Below are 19,457 nucleotides of genomic sequence, written 5' to 3'. Positions count from 1 at the left end.
GTGCGTAATTATTTCTTACTATAACTAACTAACAGTCAAAATAAAAAATGTCCTAGTAAAAAATTGATATCGTTCGTAAATTGGTCGCTATAAAAACGGTTGCGCGAAAGATTCGTAAAACATGAGTTGGTATAAAAGTTACCCAAGTCAATGAATTTCTTCTTTAAGATTAAAGCTCAATATAATATAATATAATAAATTTAATTCAGTTTAACTGTAACATTTATTAATTAAATCTATCTACGTCAAAAGCAAACAATTATCGTGACCCATTGATTTCCAGACATGGCCCCGCCCTCTTCCATTTCGTTTTCCGAACGAATAGGCTTCGTCGATTAAATGTGAATATCTGATAATTTTTTTTGCAAATAAATTTTTCGAGTTGATAAATATTTGAAATAACGAGCAGTTTGAAGCAGTGCACGCATCATGTTTAGCCATAAGCAGTCGGTAAAGTTTACCCATGGTTTAAATATTTTAATTCGTTTTAATAGATACATAGTAATTCACCCCTTTTGATCGTCAGCAATTTTCGAAAATGGCCATTTCAACTCTTCTGGGTTGTTATTGTTGAGAAGTTTAATCGTAAATTTTTTTATTTCACGCAAATTTTTACTTTTATTTTAACTTTGGTTAGGGGGCAGGGGGCTTAATTGAGACAAACTAGTATGTACTAAAATTTTCACGATCGTCGATTCACGGATGTCGAGTGCAAAAGAAAGTCTCAGTAAGAAAATCTCAATTCACGGATGTGCTGAGCTACATACCCAAAACTCGGATAAGTGATTTGTGGCAAATCTACCCTCTACGCGACAATAAACGCTGAATAAATGTGTAGCTATTAACACCCTTCGTGTATAAAATCTGTGAAAATGTCAGATGTTTAATCGCCATTTAAGTTGGGAATTATAGGGACTTTACATATTTTGGACCATGACGTCCACACATATTATCATTGGGCGAAAACATGAATTAAGCTTTCATACATTTCTTCACAAGTCAATTATAATTGATGTGTGTTGATTAGATGTGCGATATATTGGAATTTTCAAGATTATCGTTTGCTCATGGATATCCACAATAAGAATATAAAACTATTCCATTCTATCAGCACGATGATGAAACTAAAACACTTCATTCCTGAAACATTAAAGGAAAATGTACAATGAAGATAAAATAATAAATAACAAGATAAATCGTCCAATCAGTTAACAAGTTCATAGTCTATAACTTTTATAAAAGCAAACTACCGATATTTGTCAATAAGAAATTCTCAATCGATGACGGTCAACTAAAAACCAATAAAGAAATTCACCCGTCGATGACAAGGCGTTGCGCACTTGACCGAAATAGTTAAGAAAAAAGTTATTATCCAAACAATGTTAGAGCCTGCACATGATGTACAGTATATCAAAAATTTAAACAATGAGCAGTGACGACATTTCTGTGGTTGTTCATTTTCCTTAATTGTTTTCAAGCCAGCACAGGTTATAGCAGTATGGAATGCTAACTCTACTTAAAGATCCACAATCAAGTTTGATATAGGAAATAATTTATATTCTGAGTCCAAGATTAGTTTAAAATAGAGTATCCCTAATAGTCATGAAATAATGAATTGCCAAAATTGGCATAGAACTCGTTAATTCAGCATCATCTAATACCTCTAACAATTTTCGAATTTCTAGTTCTGATTGGAATTCATTTATATGCATTATATTAGGAATTATTAGTATAATGAAAAATGTAAGTTATACATCTATCTATAAGCTAATAATATCTAGTTATATAGTTGGTAGAATTGTATCTTATTATCGAATCCGCTTATGATTTGTAAAACAGGAGTTAGTAATAAAGTTATTCAAGCCGACGCATCTCTCCTTGAACAACAAAGCTCATACGTATATTATATTCAGATTATATTTCTTCTGGATTTGAAGACATTAAATAATCTCGATCCGTCCAACGGATGTCGTGCGCGGGTGAGACAAAATCCGAGAACCGCTTTTATCGTACTCATGAGAGGTTTGGACTTTGGATTTAGGGAGGGGGTCGATATTTAATTTCTATCGATATCTTAAAAATTACTCCACACCCCAGTGTCTCTCGTCTGCTTTTGTTTTCAATAAGTCTAGAAAAAGAGGCGAAGGTCAACATTACAAGAAAAACAGAACGATAACTTTTAGGAAACGTTCGTGGCTGCACGAAAAATAGCACATTATCAATGAACAAAACAAATTACAATAATGTGGCCGTCGTGTCAATTCAGGTCGCGTCTCTTTTATTGAATTGCTTAATGGAATAATGCCCACTCCCCATGCCATATGTAGCACTTGTAGCAGGTAAAGAAAATTAAGAATACTACCATAGAAAGATTATGGTACCTTAAATATTAAAGAAACCTGTTCAAGTTTTGTGAAATTTTAATTCCTGACTTTTACCTTCTTTAAGCAGATTTCAGGCCTGAGCCAGCCATTGTAACAATATGCCAGTTGTGCTTGTGCTGCTATTGACAGTCTGTCAGGTTGTCACTGTCATCAGCAACAATCTCAGTTATTATCGATTGGGTAATAATTTTTTGTTGCTTTTATAATCATCTGACCTGCTAGATCTTTTAATTATGCATGACTTGTAATGCAGTGTATTGCATAAGAATCTTAAATTCTCCTGTTTATTAACAATTAACCCACTGGATCACTTAACACTTTTTCCAAACATAATGTTGTTTCTGTCAATATTTTTTCGTAACACAATTTTTATTTCTTATTTAGAGAAGCAGCATCCCGTTTGTTTAGAGAAACGAAACTACCGATGTCGGGTAGATTTAAGGATCTTTTCTTCCCCTTTTTGGTAAATCCTTTCTGTTCTCGTGTGTATACCCATGTGTGTTTGGGCAGGACCCCCTGTTTCCTATGTCTTTCACCTGGATTCGACTGTTCAGGATGGACCACTTGTGGATGCCTGACTGTATTTCCCAGGCTTAAAGGTAGGACAAATGTACATCTATTCTTCCTTTTTGACTATTTACTTTTTGACTATCTATCCTTTTTGACTATTCGTTACGTAGAAGTGATGCAATTATCTCTTGTTTTCAATATCTACTCGTCTATGCTTGAGACAGCTTGAGAAAAGTTTGGTAAATCGTAAATTGAAGAAATCCCACGGAGTATTTAACTCGTCTCTTCATTGTTTATTCATTTGCATATTTAGATTTTAAATCAGTATGGGAAATTCGGAAATTCTCTTAATCATATGCTTCTCATAGATTCATAGTCAATCTATAAGGTACTTCATATACTACTCGAGCGTTGAGTCCCCGAGTACGCCGTAGAGTTAAAAAATAAAATAACTTACTATTTTCATTTGTGCCTCCTTTTTCTGACTCTCATCTTTTTTATGACAAGATGAGATTTGGCCTGGTAAACTACCCTTTTCAAAAGCTTTTACTATTCGTTAATCGTTTTCATATACTCGGAGTCGGAACGTTAAAAGATTTTCTCTCGTGTCTTCTTTTCTCTGGTAACCTTATCGCCATTGGTTGAGATTAAATCATATCACTCAGAAAAGATATTTTTCTTAGAATACCAACACGATATCATTGAGATGGGCACGTGCTTGTAAAAATAATTAGGTTACGCACACGTCCATTGGATAAGTGAAATCCCCAGGCAAGAGATGCCCTGAAATCCGTACTCCTTGTGTCATGAATGATGATTTGACGCTGCATTGCCAAGCTGGAGTTAGGAACAGGAACGTTCCCAAAATAGCTAGGATCAATTTTTGTTTTTCTTTAAAGTGAAGCTGGTTAGTTAGCTGGTTAGTCCATTCATTTGTGAATAGCACTTCGTATTCCATATCTGATGAGCTTTGGGGCAAGGAAAACGTTTGATTCAAATCAAAGTTTCCGTGTTGTCCATTATTCTCGCAACGCGAGCATTTGCAGCCAACGCAGGGGAAATGTTTTGATTGGGTCAAGCTAAACGTAAAATGTATCAATCTTTTCAATCAGATTTAAAGCGTAACCGGAGCTACAGGGTACAGCGAGGAAGTATCATTTTTATTTAGTCATTGTAGTGCTTTTATGCGGTTGTGTAATTATATTCTACCTAGTCTCATATTATGCCAATATCTTCTACCTAACCTATGGGCCTATCTCTATGTATTTTGCAACCAGATGCCATTATTATTTTTTATCAAAGAACCCTTGGTAGCAATATGAAACTGTCAATTGCATAAATACATATCCCGACGTTTCCAACATGACTGCACGCCCCCTCATGCAGGAGTTGCGTTCCTTCTTTCCTCCTACCTACTCTCTTTTTTTACTAGTGACTTCTGAAATTTTTTTCTAAATATTCTAAATTCTTTGTACGGAAAACCTTCTTGTCTAATCTACTGTAGATTTAGGAATGCAAGACGTATATGTTAGCAGAGGTACTGTAGTATATCATCCTATTTTGTATTAATTTACTCGTCTTCTCGTTCTTTGTATGAATTTTTCGATCCTAGATATTTCCTCAGTAACGATAAAGAATGCTTGTTCTCTGTTCAACACACTGTACTCTTCCGCCACTCTTCCACCACTCTACCGCGTGACTCACGTGTAAAACCCGCGCGCGGGTTAGTCGAGCCGGGACGTCAAGGGAAGTAGGCGACGAGAGAGATATAAAGCTCTCTGCTCACGACCGATCCGCCTTCATTCTCCACCTGGAAACCGTGCGGAAGGAGCTTTTACGCAGAAACGTCGGACGCTCGCTATCGCGGTATATAGCTACGTTTTAGTTTTCTCTCAGTAAATTGAGTTTTATCAACTACAGCGTTAAGTATAGTCCCCGAAAAGTGCGTTTTTCTCTGTCACGGACTGTAATTTGCGGCAACAAACTTCCCCATTTAAAGATTTCTTCCTGAACAAAAGGTTGGTTACGTCACTTTATACTAGGTTTAATGAATTTATCTATCCTAGTAGGTGGTGTCCATTTGTCGATGACAAAAAAGGACTAATGAAGCTTTAAGAGGCTAATTTCTTAGTTAAAGGTGTATGTAGTGAAACTAGTGAATAGACAATTTGAATTTTTTTTTTTTTTTTTGCTCAGCTGCAACGCATCTCACATTTCTTTTGTACCGACTTGAGATTAATGATCGGGTGTCTTTGGCAGCACCCAAATCACGCGCATCATCCTTCTCTGTTATTGTGCACTTCAAAAGATAATGGGTCACAATAGCTACTCGTGTTCATACACAGCGAATGTGTTCATGAAATATCGTTGCGAAACGTTACGGTTAATCAGGGTCTAAAACGTAAGGTGGCCACAGACTAATCAAACAAAGACTTTTGTTAGCCCCTATAGAAGATTGGCAGAGGCGCGACATTTAAGAGACTTGATTGATCCATATGAAAAGGAATAAACTGCAGTTTTCACAAAGACCCAACAAGAAAGCGAGGAAATGAATGTTCAAATTTAAGCTTGAAGAGCCCAAAATCCTGCAATCTATCTATTGCACCTTCTATAGTTGCTTCATCTATTATCCTGCATACTGTAACGTTTGGTGTAAAACGGTTAAATCCTCTATTGTAGCCTACACGCAAATGGAGGGCGCTGGACGCAGTTGTAAACTATGCACTTTATTATAAACCTCTCTGTGTCGTCTGATAGATTTGTCGAATGATTGATTTAGAGAGTAGTAGTGTATAGGCCATGTTACTATAGCTTTCATTTGGCTTATAGGTATGAGGTCAATGGGAAGAAACTACAAACGAAAAAATGTCATCCTTTAAGAAACTGTTGCCTAATATAAAAGTTAAATGCAATTCAAAATGTATATTTTTCTTGAACTTGTAGTTTCACTTTTACAAAGTCTTAAGTTCATAGGGCAATTCTATGTGGGCAATATGTAGATCACGTCCGAGATACGTAGGATTTTGATTCAACGAATAATTTATACGAGCAGGCTGGATGGAAGACCGAAAGAATTTGAAATTTTTGACAACTTTTTGTACGCCACTCTTTTAGAATACTTAAGAGCGCTCGAGAGAAGAAAAACTGATCCATAATAGCTACTGTACACTTGTTGCATATTGAATTCGAATTTTTCCAACTTGAATTTTCTGAATCATATGCTTCTTTTTACGATAATGCAAACACTAAAAATCATAGAGCTCTTAAAAAGTGAAGCAGAAAGTATTTATGACTCTTCTATTTTGGGCCCGAGGCATTTCATATTTATTTAGCTGGATTTGATTTACATTTACAGTCGAAGAGAGAACATACTTACTTTGAATTTTACAACTCCATTCGGCCCCATAGTATCATTTTCTTTTTGTTAAGAATTTTGTAGTACATTGGCAATTATTGTATGTTAGCCGTTTAAAAGTTATATAATAGACCCAGTCTTTAGTGAAAACTATTTTCTTTCTTATAAAAGCATCGCAGTGCTCAACTCATTCCGCTTGTGTGACTGATGACCATAACTTGATTCATTCCCGATCGTGGTTCAGTGGACCGTAAGAAGTACATCCCTGTTTTGGTCCTATACTAAATCATCCATTTTGCCACAAGTCCTTCTTATTGGATCGATGGTTCTATCATGTTCATTGTGTCCCGAAAATGACTGGGCTTATCTATTGTTTTTACCTTCGAAACACTTCCAAGGGTCTGTTTTTCCTTTGTAGTGCTAAGCGCACCACATAGCCGCTAACCTCGACGAGAATACAGCAGGCTAAAAAAAGGAGTTCCTAAGTAAATATCCATCACTATATAAAGGAATCTTCACTCAATACTAACTTTATATATATATCTCTGGGGGGAAAGGAGCCGGGGCCACAAGTTTGACCAAACAGAGGCTTGTCCCCCACCTTTTGTCAACTGAATTCTTTATTGGAGTCGTTGCTGTACAATCGATACAGCATAAGTAAACCCGTGACTTATAAAATGTATGGCGAAATAAAGGTCAGCAGCAGTTGCGTCCGAGGCAATTTACTTAGATGGAAGACAATGACTATGAATGATTAGAAGAAATCTATAACAATTTCATTTAACCGCTACCAGTTCGTTTTAGTTATGTATGTGGGGCACTCGTGTCAGCGACCCAACCGGACCCAACATAGACGTATAGGATAGGTACCGTAAATAACCTCGCCAATAGAAATACAAGCATTTTAAATCTAAATCACATCGCACAAACTTGTTCCCCATTCAATATTTATAGAAATGTATTATTGGTAATGCAGTTATTTTCGTGCAAGCCCACATAAAACCCGCGTGATTTCTTGTTTGACTTGTGTTGACCATAACATTCCAAAGTTTGTATTATAATAATTCGGTTGACGTAATCCTAAAACGGATTCATTATAACTGTGTTTTGCGCGAGTGGTAGCCTAGCAGCATCCCTATTTCATCACTTTGAAAAGGCGTAGGTTCCACTGGATTCAATGAAAGTCATGAAGGTTGAACGAATGAGTGCAACATGATTCATTGCCTTTCCCCAATTAGAGAAGTGTGAGTCTACTACATTCAATACTCTGGCGCAGATTGACTCGCACTTGCACTCAAAAGTTCGTAGTAACGATAGCCTTGATTTCAATAGCTGGTGATATATCATTTGAGGTATACACATGTGTGGGCTACTATACGATTCAAAGAAAGATGTTCGACACTATATAGATACAACATAGCATAGCAGGAAATTGCAAGCGCCTGCATAATTGCTTTATCGTGGGTGTTTTGACGTGATCGTTCCCCGGGAAACAAAACCCTACACGAACTTTTGCTTTGACTCACTTCTACTGATGCTTACTCAAAAAACATCACTGCATCGGTTACGTATAGGACTAAGGTATCGTAAGTAGACAGATCAATCACAACAACGCACATGCACGTGTAAGCTTTTTATGGGTTGAATCGTGGCCAGAATATTAAAACAACTACAGCGCACTTTTTGTTTTTGTTTTTCAAAATTGAATAAATTGATAAGAAAACATTGTTGAAGGTGTCATCTGTTTGGAAAATCCCGCTTGCAGGTTTCTTCTTCAGCTGTCTTGGTAATGTCACCAAAAGTTTCCGTATTGACGTACACTTCGTGCGCGATGTTGATCGCGGCACTCGTCCTGTGCGGGCCGACTTCATCAGCAGTCGCCAAACACCCGGGCGGCAAACGGTTTGACTGCCGCCTTTTTTGCAGACTAACCGGATACCACGGAATGATCGGCGGATGTCGTTGCAGCTTCACTCTCTTCACCGCTAAGAGATCTGATCCCACCTGGTAAGCTATTTTAGTGCATCACGCTTCAGTTATTATTTGTGTTGTTCTTCATATGTAGCTACTTTTCGTTCATCCGGGAACATAGTTTTAAGCTTGAATACGTTATGACGCATTATGTAGACGCCATCCGCATAATTCTCTTGTGCGGCAAGGTGGAGCGCGCAAAATATATATGAGATGTCGGAACAGAAGTGGGTGGGATGTTATGACTTGATCCTGAATCGGGAAGAAACAATGTGTCGCGTCTTTTGAGGAGAATTGGAGGTGGAACGTGGCTTTTATTTCTGGAGCACGTGGAGGAATCTTAATACCTCAAACCGCAGCATAAAAAAAAAAAATAAAATAAAATCTTGAAACTTTGAGTGGAAAGTATGGTTAATCACGCTCTTGCATATGAGACCGGCACAAACTTTTTGGCGTGGGAAGTCATTTTATGTCACATGTCTCTACGCAGAAGGTCTGTCGTATTGTGAGATTATAATTTAAAATGGATCTTTCCTCCTATAATCTTTTATTCACCTTTGTTGCATAATATTCAAATGGCAGGGAAGTTGTTTTTCGTCTAGAGTTGTCTCATTAATCCTCCGAAACAAAATAACAAATTTTTGAATGGACTCAATATTCAATAGGATTTTCCGATTTAAGGATACAACGTTAAAATTTTGATCATTCCGGTGAAACGTCGTATTCCCTTTAAATAGACAACAGCAATTCAATAAATTTTAAAGTCGTCTCCTTCAATCCACTTTGATTTCTTGTGTAATGTAACATGGCGCAAGTGCAACAGCATGCAACAGGGCGTGGTGTTATAATATATAAGAAAGTCAAATAACATTGAAAGGAATTGAGTTAAAGTAATGTTTCCTAAAAATCAAGATAAAAAAATACTTTAAAATCCCTACATATTCACTGAAATGTTCAGGCAAAGTTTTCCAACATAGAAGCAAACGAGACGAAACACGCGAACCGAAAAATTGTAGCCTACGTCACAGATAGTTATGTCCGGAATAGTTAACCGTACAATTTTTGGTGAAGAAACTTTGAAAAGTAGCCCATATACTTACATTGTCGATTGATTGTGTTAAACCCTGTTAAACTAGTTTTGTTCTTTTGAATTTGGAAATGTCAGGAGTGAGGACCAGGACTTCTTAAGACATGGAGAGTTCGGCCTCAGTGACAGCAGCAGCAGCAGCAGAAACAAAATTCTTCCATCGGCTATCAGTTATTTCCGGATCAAACCGGCGCTGCACGAGAAAAAATAAAAGACTGAGTAATGAAGTCGATGAGTGGATCGCGACGCCGTCTCTCCCACTGCATTCCTTATCCTCCTACTCTAAGTCTAAGGATTACGTACGTCAAACGATGAATAGCTTCAAAAGAAAGTATACCCAAATAACATGGCGGCTCACGGCGTAGTTTGAGGCAATCGATTTCTACTTTCCGGAAACTGAAATTCAAATTACAATCCTCTGCTGGGATTCAGTCACGATATTCTGTTTATGATTTTATGTTCAAATTCGTCCAAACGATCGCATTGTATTTATTAACGTATCTGACATTCGTTCCTTCATCTCTCACACCCTGCCCTGATACTGAGAAACGAAAATTCCACCACGGATTGGAGAATTGCAAGAGCGCAACAAAAAGATTATTGGTACAGAATATTGGAACTTTTCCCTCCCCATTTTCGTTTAACTGTAACACGTCTATAATGTTTAATTTGTCTATATACTACGAATAAATAAAACCAATAAATTTGAGCTGTGCAACTATTCCGTGAAAAGAGAACATTTTTTCTAGTGTAGACTAAGCAGCCGAGATGTACCCTATAGCTCTAGGGCACTACAGCTCTGGATGTGCCATATCTATGGTTATTTTATTGGAGTAGAAAACTCCAGAGAAGGTTTGGCATATACTAAGCACATTCAATATAAATAAACCTACTGATTAGCTTATAAACCTGAAATTAGGGGCTAATTCCGAAATCCGCATAGAGCATAAATAGCCCAAAAAATTTCAGGCAATTGATATTGACTTTTACAATAAATTTGTTGGGCAACGCTGTTAGTTCAAAAGCAGTCGCTTACGAAAAAAAAAAGTGTTGAATCGTCGTTAATAAGACGTTTAAGAATTGTTAGTATTTAGTATTTTTTAATTATTTTTTGCACACGCGAGTTTATCCATGAAAACTTTGAATTCCAGCGTTCAATAACCTTTTTTGTTTGAAAAGTTTGGAACGTAAATTAGTCTTACTTTTATCAAATCCTGGAAATAATTGGTGATGATTCGCTCTCAACATGGCTAAAAACAATGGTAGGAAACAATTATTCAATATTGCGCTGCAAGAAACCATGGAACAAGAGGGAATGAACCGTCGACTGAAAGGTATATTAGCCTTTTTGAAATCACTGTCACTTTCTTCACTAATTGTCTTTCTTTGTGTGTTTCCAGAGGCTGGTATTTACGATCATAATGATACGTATGAAACACGCAAAGAGCTGGATCAGATGTTACAGCAATCTAAAGAAGATGCCAAAAAAACTGAAAAATCAGTACCATCTGAGCAGACAGTTACATCATTTGATGATGACTTCAACATAGTTGATGATGATGACGACTTAAAAGAGATTAGCCACACAGATACAACAACTTCTACTAACAGGTTTCGAAAAAATTCACCTAAATGGTTATCTGAAAGTGAAGAGGAGAATTTGCAAACCATAGGGAAACCTTGTAGTTCTTCTAGAGTTGAAACAAAACCTTTTCAAAAGAATGCTTCAAAACTACAAAAGGCAAAGACTTCAAGTATTGATTCCAAGAAATTAGTACAGACATCACCTGTAAGCTATGGCAGTAAAATGGTTGCTGCATCAATTCAAAAAAGGGATGGCAGTACAGAATCTCCCAACTCTAGTCGTCCTTTAAGTTCAAGAAGAGGTGACTTAATCATTTCATCTGACGAGATTGATGACGTCTATGAATTTCCATTGAAGATTGAACCACTGAAAAGAAGTTCTCGAAATGGAAACTCTCGTAAAGGCGAAACGACGATGGAAAAGAAATCGGATGATACAGAAGACGATGATTTCATTGATGACCCCCCTCCTCGCCAAAAAGAATACGTAAATCGTACCAAAACGGAACAGTCTAACCCCAGTCAGAAAGCGAAACTAGCAACAATGAAAACGTTGTGCAAGAAATATTCTGAAATGCTTAATCGAATTGAAAATGTTGAAGCCCATCCGATGCCTGAAGATCTCAACTACGATAGCAAAGGTCCCTCCCAACTACTGATCGAAAACGAAGAAAAGTTAAAGGTTATACACAGTTTGGGCTATAAGCCAATAAAATGGAGAAAGCCTATCATCCTTAGTGCAAACAGCAACAGGAGACGACGCCAGATTTTCAATCAACCCTCTACCAGTCGTACCACTCCGCCTGTAGATGCACAAGAAGAAAGCGTCGATGCCGTTGAAATCGTCTGCGATTCACCACCAGCCGCCTCCATGCGGAAATTGGATATTTCTCCGGCAAGCCCTATATTTGAATCACGAAAGCGATCGGGTGGATCTAACGGGATTATTGAGGCTGAAATGGAGGTCTACAGGAAATCTCCCATTGAAAACAAAGAGGTTCTTCAGTTCTATTTCAGTTCTCATAATTGCTGGTTTAATTTGTGACGTTGGTTATTTTTGCTGATAGGATTCCGCAACACAAGAGTGCCCTATCTGTGGCAAGTTATTCCAGCTGAGTGTCATTGAAGTAAGTGCCAGAAATAGCTCCACTGAACTCACCATTCATAACCCTAAACTCCTTATTTCTAGGGTCACGCTGACGGTTGTATCAATAATATGGAGGAGCGCCCACGTTCGGAACGTATCGCACGAAACGCACGATCCAACAAGTAGAGAATCATTTTTGCGTTTATTATACTCTTAATGACGTTGAACCTGTTTCTTCTTCTCTTCCAGATCGTATAACGCATGGCCCGACCATTCACAGTGGGGTAATTTAAATTGACATAGAGAAACGGGTTATTTATCACGAGTCGAACATTCGTCCGGTTCCAGGTAAAGGGGATCGAGCGGCAGGCTCCTCATCCGAAACAGTCGATCCTGATGTAATATTTGAAACGGATGGCTCACAGCCCGATTCGGATTTCGAACCCGACCAAGATCCTGGGACTAAGCGTAGCCAACGCAAGACGGCAAGTGTGGGAGTGAAGAAACGTCGCATGTAAGCCTCAATGATGTGGCATCCTTAATCTAATCAAAAGTGATTCAATTCGCGATTGTCATTTTGCCAAGCACAGATATGAGAAACTTGTTAATTACGTTCTTTTTTTGTATTGTTTCATCGAAAGGTGCTGTTGTAACACAGATTTCATTCGTTCACACATGTTCAGTCAGTTTTCAGAAATGTTCACATTTTTGTAAAGTTTCCGCTTTAGTTTTCTTCAGAAGTTAACGTTTGCATAATACATGATTTGGAAGTTATTGGTAAAAGTTGTTACGATTTCAAATTTTTAGATTTAATTAAAATCATTTTTGTTTCCTTTCATTGAAACTTTATCGAACAGTTCCGTCTTGAGTTTCGTATCTCCTGGAATTCTAAATCAACAAAATATCAAACAAAGTTAAGTACAGACAGGGATGACGTGAGAACATCTTCATAATGGCCAAAGTTTCTGCCTGACCTAAACAATAAAAGTTTCGAGAAAATGAAAATAGTTAAAGTGAGGCTTAAAGATAGGATTGAACATTGTAGAGCGTAGCCTACGTGTTTCCCACGCGCACTAATTTAACCTTTATTGGGGCGGGTTAAACGGCGATGATTTTTGTTTTATCGATTTCCCCTACAAAATAAAAAAAAAGGGATAGCCATAGTATATAGCGAGAGATTGCCTTTGAGTCTAACCGAAGCTAATTAATGAATAGCCGCAGCCCAGACGGGATTCTTCTCTTTTTAAGAGTCTGCTGTGTATTCTTTATTGAGCAGTAAGTAATAAACGTGAAGAAGAAAAGGAAAACAACAAACACGGGCAAAAGAGGAGTTTATTGACGATGAAAAGTCTGCTTTTTAATAATAATATGGCGCATGACCTAAAAGACTTGGTTGTTTTCCTATGATGCAATTTAAACGCAGCCATAAGCGGCCGGTGAGTTTGGGGAAACATACATCTAGAAAGATATGTTTACAAGCAACTCGGTGTTGTTTTTGTTTTGTTTTTTCTAGCTCGACTGCTCGATGATTTGTATGAGAAAAACGTTTTACATTTCGGCTTATACAGTACGAGACAAGCACACGGTAGTTTCATATTTGTTTTTTGTTGTTTTTTTTTTCTAGTTTTCTGGTTCCCGCGCTCAGATAATCACAAGTGATGCTAGAGGAATACAGCAGTACAGTGTGAGTGGGCTCCAAGAGAAGCACAGCACTGAATGCGCATCTAGTGATGCTCTCATTCTCAATCTTTTGTTTCTCAAGTTTGGGCTCTGAATCGATTACCCTTTTTCTATGTAGAAATGTCCGCCCAATAGTTTTCTAGTCACCAAAGGAAGACCTTCCATCAAGGCATGATTTCTTCTTCTTTTTCGGTTGTTCGGAGGGGGAAGAAAAGGTGGTGGCGGTGGTGGTTGGAGGAGATTTAATTGCGAGGTGATAGTTTACAGATAATTTGAAGTGGGTGTGAGGGCGGAGGGGGACCAAGAGTGTTGCCGGCGCAACCCTGTAAACGCCGTGGTACGCACTATACACGTCGACTGTATATACACGTATATATTGATCCAGGTGGGAAAGACGGAAAAAAAGCGGAACGTTTGAGTTCCCAAGGAAAAAAAAATATCATGGCGAGTGGTGAGCGACCCCGCCTACAAATTAGTACGAACCGGCAGTTTGACCGACTTGATTGTCTTTCCTTTTTTTTTATTTTTTCGCCTTCTTGCGCTTTTCTTTTACTTTAAACTCTCGTCTCCAAATTGAGGCTGGAAAATTGGAGCCAACCTCTTACTGCTTTAGCCACTGTCGACCGCCTCATCACCTTGCCTCTTTCGACTTGGATTCTATTGGAATCCAACAATATCTATTGTCTTTTTTCTTGGGCGAGAAACGACTAGTTGAAGTTTTATAGATCTAGTAGTTAAAATATAGAAACAAAAGCTGGGCGACCTTCCTTTTGTTCAACACTTGCACCGCTTCACTTCTCCAGTTATTCTAGTACCAGCACAGCAACCGTTAAGATAATAAATGATCATCCCAACCAACTTTTTTGGCTGAACTATACCCATCACGTGATGTGACTGCCTTTTTTCTTTCTTTCCCTTCAAACTTTTTTTTCAACTAAGAAATGATTCTTCTTCTTCTGAGTCCTTGAGTAAATAGAACCAGGGCCACCAGTTAACGATCCTCTTTTCCGCTGGGATATGCAGTTGGAATTGCTCGAGATCACATGGCATCCGCTCGGACTAAAGAACTGCGATTGGGTGGCGGTGTCGGCGCGGTCTCTTTACAATTTTTCTTTTTCCACTGGACTCTTTCAGGAGAAACGGCGGCAACGGCAGCCACATGTTAGTGTTTGTTTAAACTTGAAAAAAGGAGAAGAAGAATTACTTATATGGGTACAAGTTCAAGCGCTCCGCGTGTGTGTATATACGAAACACTGTTTCACCATTAGCAAAGCACACACATAACGCACAAGATGATCGTGGCCATCAAGGGGGTCGACTCTGCTGCTGAGGGGTCGAAAACGGGGAGAAAAACCAGTTCAGGATTTGTGTGGTGTCTGTTGACCGATAGATAACCTTTTTCCTCCTTCTTTTTATTTTTCTTCTGGTGAACGTGCAGCACGTTTATGCGCGGTATTAGTGTTGTACACCCACACGTCCGCGTCATAAAACAAGCGTCTTGATTTGACTTGATAATGTTAGTTAGTTTTATCCAAATAAACTAATCACACTCCAAGCTTTCCGAGAGTGAATAATGTCGGATACAAACGGCAATCGCGCAGTTATTCCAGCCGTGTCTTTTAGTAGGATTATGAATCTAATATTTACGACTTTTGAATGTCAGACACATTTGGAAACTTGTTTCAAGGAGCGCTATTATATACACACACTGTGCCTGTGTGTAGCTCATCTCGGATGTCGCCTCACGTACGCTACGTTACTAGTATATACTCCCTGTGGCCCTGACTCCCAGTTCTACTTCCTAATCCTAATAGTCGGAGGCGATGTGTAGTTGACGGTCAAGTGTCAAACTCGAGCCGTGGTGTATAGTAAAACTTTGAAGGGAAAGAAAAAAGAGAAAAACCGCCCACTCTACAAGGATATCTCTTTCCTCGACGGCTGACATGAACTAATTCCCCTCTAGAATAAGAAAAAAAAAGAAAATAAGAGAAATGTAACTAAATTCCGCTCCTGTCAAGATACTAAAACTTACACGATAACGTTCCCCGGCGTTTTCAAGTTGTTTAAGTATTGTAATTTGTTGATTTTATGTTGGAACTCTGTTGAACGTTTCGAAAATTCCCCATTAAAAATATCCTTCAAGTTCGTGGAACGCTAAAAGTCGCTAAAAGTAAATGTCATTTTCTGATTGCTGAGTTACGCGGTCTTATTTTGGTTCGGTGGCCGTGTTATTGACGCACGTGTGAAGACTGGCAGGCAGACGTGAATCGAAAATAGCTCAAATGTATGAATTGACTATAGCAACCATAAGCACACACCCACATCAAACCCAAAGTTCTGGTATAATTACACTTGCAGCCAGTAGTCTTCTACATCGGGAACTTAGTTTCACAAGTTCTAAATATGACTGCGCACTGTAATTGGGTCCTCGTTTTTATATAATAAACTCGTCTCAGAGTGAAATATTGAGAAGACAAAAAGCTAAATCCAAAGCTTGATCCAAAGGATCTCTTTGAAGCAAACTTATGTTTCTACCTGAATAATAAAGTTTGCGACAAAAAAAAAATAAAGTTTTTTTTGTGTGAAACCTCGACAGATTGGTATACATCTTGTTATCGGAGAACACAGTTTGTCAGTTTGGATGTTGACAAGTGCGGAGGGGAATCGGAGCCTGCCAATTTTAAGGTCGCACAACTTTCGTACTACATGTCATCGTGGAAATGTAATGCTGATCGTATAGATTTGAAACCTGATGGAAATGAGGCAAAACGGCGTTTTGACTTTGACTGTGTTCTCTGCTCCTGATGGACCAAAGAGATGATGGTGGGGGGGAGTGTTGAAGAAGCTTGTTAAGTTTCTTGGTCAGAGACCGCGCCGCTGCTGATGGCCGTAGTGTCGAAATTCATAGCTTTTCTGGCGGCTTCAAAAAGTTTCATCTTTCGCAGCGCGCTGCTGCCTCTCAAACATGGGAGCTCTTGTGCTTTATGAGATTGTTGCCAGCATAGAATGTAGCCTCTCTCTATGCATATATACGACTCTGGCAATATATAGTAGCCCCCGCTCCGCCCTCTTCTTCTTCGAGAGGCCTTCTGCTGCTGTTGCTGGAACGTTTCGTCTTCTCTCAACCGTTGCGCCCTTTCGCCCCTTTTTGGAATAAATTTTTGGGGTTTTCTCCGCGTCGTTTGTGATGAACGAAAAGAAGTCAAAGAAGGAACCGTATAATCTTATGGGCTAATATTTCTATAATATTGCTGCCGTTACAAGGTTTGTTTTTTACCACCGTCTTTTAGGGGAATGAAATTGGTCGTTGACTCGTTTCACGACTCTTATTCCCTCGGCGCAGCAGCCACAGGTAAGTGTATTGCACACACACACAACTGAAGCGTCTTTTTATTTTTTTCTGATTGCGTCAGCGTAGCAACCCGAGAAAAAAAATAGAGATTAGCATCGTCTGAAGGTTATTGAATGGCGTTGAATGGCTAATTTGCCGCGACCGTTCCCAAGAACTCGTTTGAAATGCCACGCATTCGATTGTGTGTGTGTGTGCTGTGTGTGACGGAACTCTTGTTTTGGGTATCAAGGCTTGGAAAAGGAAATAAGGAGAGTCCTGCGATCTCTGCTGTTACACTACTCTGCGGACTTCCTCAAAAGATTTCAAAGTAGATTATCGGAGGAGATAGATAGACGGTTGCTGCTGTGAATATCAGCTCTTTTTTTCTTTTTCTTATTTTCTTTCTCAAGTGGAATCAGATGTGGAAATCATTAAGCGCGCTCCTATATACAGCAGTTGGTGTGGTAGTACGTGCGGCTCCTATTCACGGAGATAGCGCCGATTGGGCTGGAGCGCTAGGGAGTGCTACAAAGTTGGACTCTATACAGTGTACACCAGTACGGTTCGAAAGTTCATCACACAGATCTTCTGGACGACGAGAAGGATTCTCATTTCTCAGTGGCTCTCTTTAAAACTGATATTCCGCCTCATTTGTCTTGTCCACAAAAGTTCGTCTTTTTCCTAGACTTTCTCAAACATTAGATTTAAGGGGGGAAAGAAAAAGAAAATTTTCTTTCTTGGCTTCGGGTGACATTCTGCGCTTCTGGTTTCTCTCTCTCTCTGTGTGTGTGTGCGCGCTGCTTATATTATTGGAGGGGGCATTTCTTCCTCCCACGCGCATATCAACATGGAAACAGCGGCAACCCATCAAAAATGATGGAAAGTTTCGCTTGTCGGAACCACACTCGGAGGAATGACTAACGAACTCCTGCCATACATACACACACAACAACACTATGTTGTACTATACCACACATAGAAAAAAGAGAGATGTTATGGCTTTCCGACGACATGGCGTCACCTTCTGCGCGGCAATGTAAAAATCAAATGTTTTTTATTCTTTTTTTAAAATAAACGAAACTACCTTTCTATGGCGAATCGGTCCGCCTGTAGTGTTGGCATAATGCGCAACGCAATGCTTTCCCATCTCGAGGAAATTGGAAAATTGCCCAATTCTTTTTGGCTACCTATAGACGGACACAGCGCGGATAACGTTTCGTGCAGAAGCAAATGGAAGGCGGGGATGGCGATGAATTACAGGCTGATATATGTAGCTAAAGGTCCAAATCATTCATGGACTCTCTCTACTTGATGGCCAAGCCAAACCTCATCTGTCAAATTGGCAGGTGGCCCTTGATGGAGAGCTGATGCAGCCGCGCACAATCTTTGTGGTAAAACCAAAAAATAAAAATCTTTTTTCTTCTTTTTTCTTTTCTCAAACCCCAGAAATAGCAGTCGAAGGTTTTTCTTTCCCCCCTTTGAGAAGCGTTGCGGTCACCGCCAGAATGGCGACAGCAGCCAACCTTTTTTCTTTTCTTCTTTTCTATAGAAAATGAATTTGGTGGGGGTCAGCAGTCAGACCCTGTGCGCCTGTGTGTGTATAAAGATAGTGATTGAGAGGAACCGTTTTATGGATCGGACCACAAGAATAGAGAAAAACACAAAACACTACTCGCCAGGGTATTTATCTTTCCACCGAGCTCCCCATAAGTCCTCTGCTCCAACTGAATTAGAGTGTCTATCAAAATTAACTTTCTTCGCGTGCGTCGCCATCGCGCGTCAACAATCATCCCCCCTCATACGACTGTTATTATCAACCCCCATTTATTGAATTATCTTGGCTATTTTTGGAGGGCTTTTAAGAATTTAATAAGTTACCAAAAAAATCTTAAAGACACGGGTCGGAAAAAAAAACGAGCGCGGTATAAAAGGTAACCTGCTGAGTGACCCGTGCCTTGGTTTTTACCCGTGCCCCATAATCGAAATATTAGAACCGCAGAGTTTTTTCTTTCATTTCGTTTTGAAAAATTGCTTTGGCCAGAGAAAATAAAAGACCACCTGTATTGAACATTATTATGACTTGATGGGAAATTTAGTGAAATCTAAGTGGTTTATCGTTTAGGTATAAAGTCTAAGATCCTTTTTAGGCCATTTGGCTTGGAAATGAAAGAACCGCCCGAACAAGATGGCGAATTAATGACGTCATTTCGGCTTTTGAGATAAGCTGATTGGGTCGTGAAGGTTATCTCGTGCATTGTTTATTATCTCCTTTATTAATCATCGAGATACAGCCTAATGGCGAATAATTCCCAGCTGGATTTTTACAAACGGATCTTCTACTAAGAAATAAATTTATTTCTGAAGAAGAAGAAGAAGAGGACGGAGAAGGCAGACTTGTTGATAGCCAATCAGAAAGACGAGACCTTAACTGACGGCTGACGCTGGTCGTGATCCCGGTGATCCCCAAA

General features: G+C 39.0%; 1 protein-coding gene and 1 long non-coding RNA gene across 2 annotated transcripts; both read left to right on the top strand.

Annotated features, from left to right (window-relative positions):
• The first annotated feature begins 2,137 nt into the window (after positions 1-2,137).
• On the top strand, positions 2,138-10,026 carry LOC124338519. The gene is made up of 6 exons (XR_006917859.1): positions 2,138-2,339; positions 2,452-2,564; positions 2,769-2,983; positions 4,507-4,912; positions 8,015-8,256; positions 9,386-10,026. It is a non-coding gene; the product is annotated as an uncharacterized LOC124338519 (long non-coding RNA).
• Positions 10,027-10,325: 299 nt separating this feature from the next.
• Positions 10,326-12,752, top strand: LOC124335895. The gene is made up of 6 exons (XM_046789389.1): positions 10,326-10,641; positions 10,708-11,888; positions 11,959-12,018; positions 12,081-12,160; positions 12,228-12,262; positions 12,327-12,752. Exons 1-6 carry the CDS (start codon positions 10,554-10,556, stop codon positions 12,494-12,496), a joined length of 1,614 nt encoding a protein of 537 aa, XP_046645345.1. The 5' UTR covers positions 10,326-10,553; the 3' UTR covers positions 12,497-12,752.
• The last annotated feature ends 6,705 nt before the right edge of the window (positions 12,753-19,457 follow it).

The sequence above is a fragment of the Daphnia pulicaria genome, chromosome 4 (genome assembly GCF_021234035.1).
Source record: "Daphnia pulicaria isolate SC F1-1A chromosome 4, SC_F0-13Bv2, whole genome shotgun sequence".
Classification (NCBI taxonomy): domain Eukaryota; kingdom Metazoa; phylum Arthropoda; class Branchiopoda; order Diplostraca; family Daphniidae; genus Daphnia; species Daphnia pulicaria.
Note: the sequence above shows the minus strand (reverse complement) of the source record. Positions and strands in the feature narration are given on the sequence as shown.

What these genes read in the sequence shown, in the direction of transcription:
- LOC124335895 (XM_046789389.1), top strand. Translation starts at nt 10,554, where the DNA reads ATGGCTAAAAACAATGGTAGGAAACAATTATTCAATATTGCGCTGCAA. An exon ending in CTCCCATTGAAAACAAAGAG is followed by an intron (nt 11,889 to 11,958) that starts GTTCTTCAGTTC and finishes TTTTGCTGATAG; the next exon opens with GATTCCGCAACACAAGAGTG. An exon ending in GCCCGACCATTCACAGTGGG is followed by an intron (nt 12,263 to 12,326) that starts GTAATTTAAATT and finishes GTCCGGTTCCAG; the next exon opens with GTAAAGGGGATCGAGCGGCA.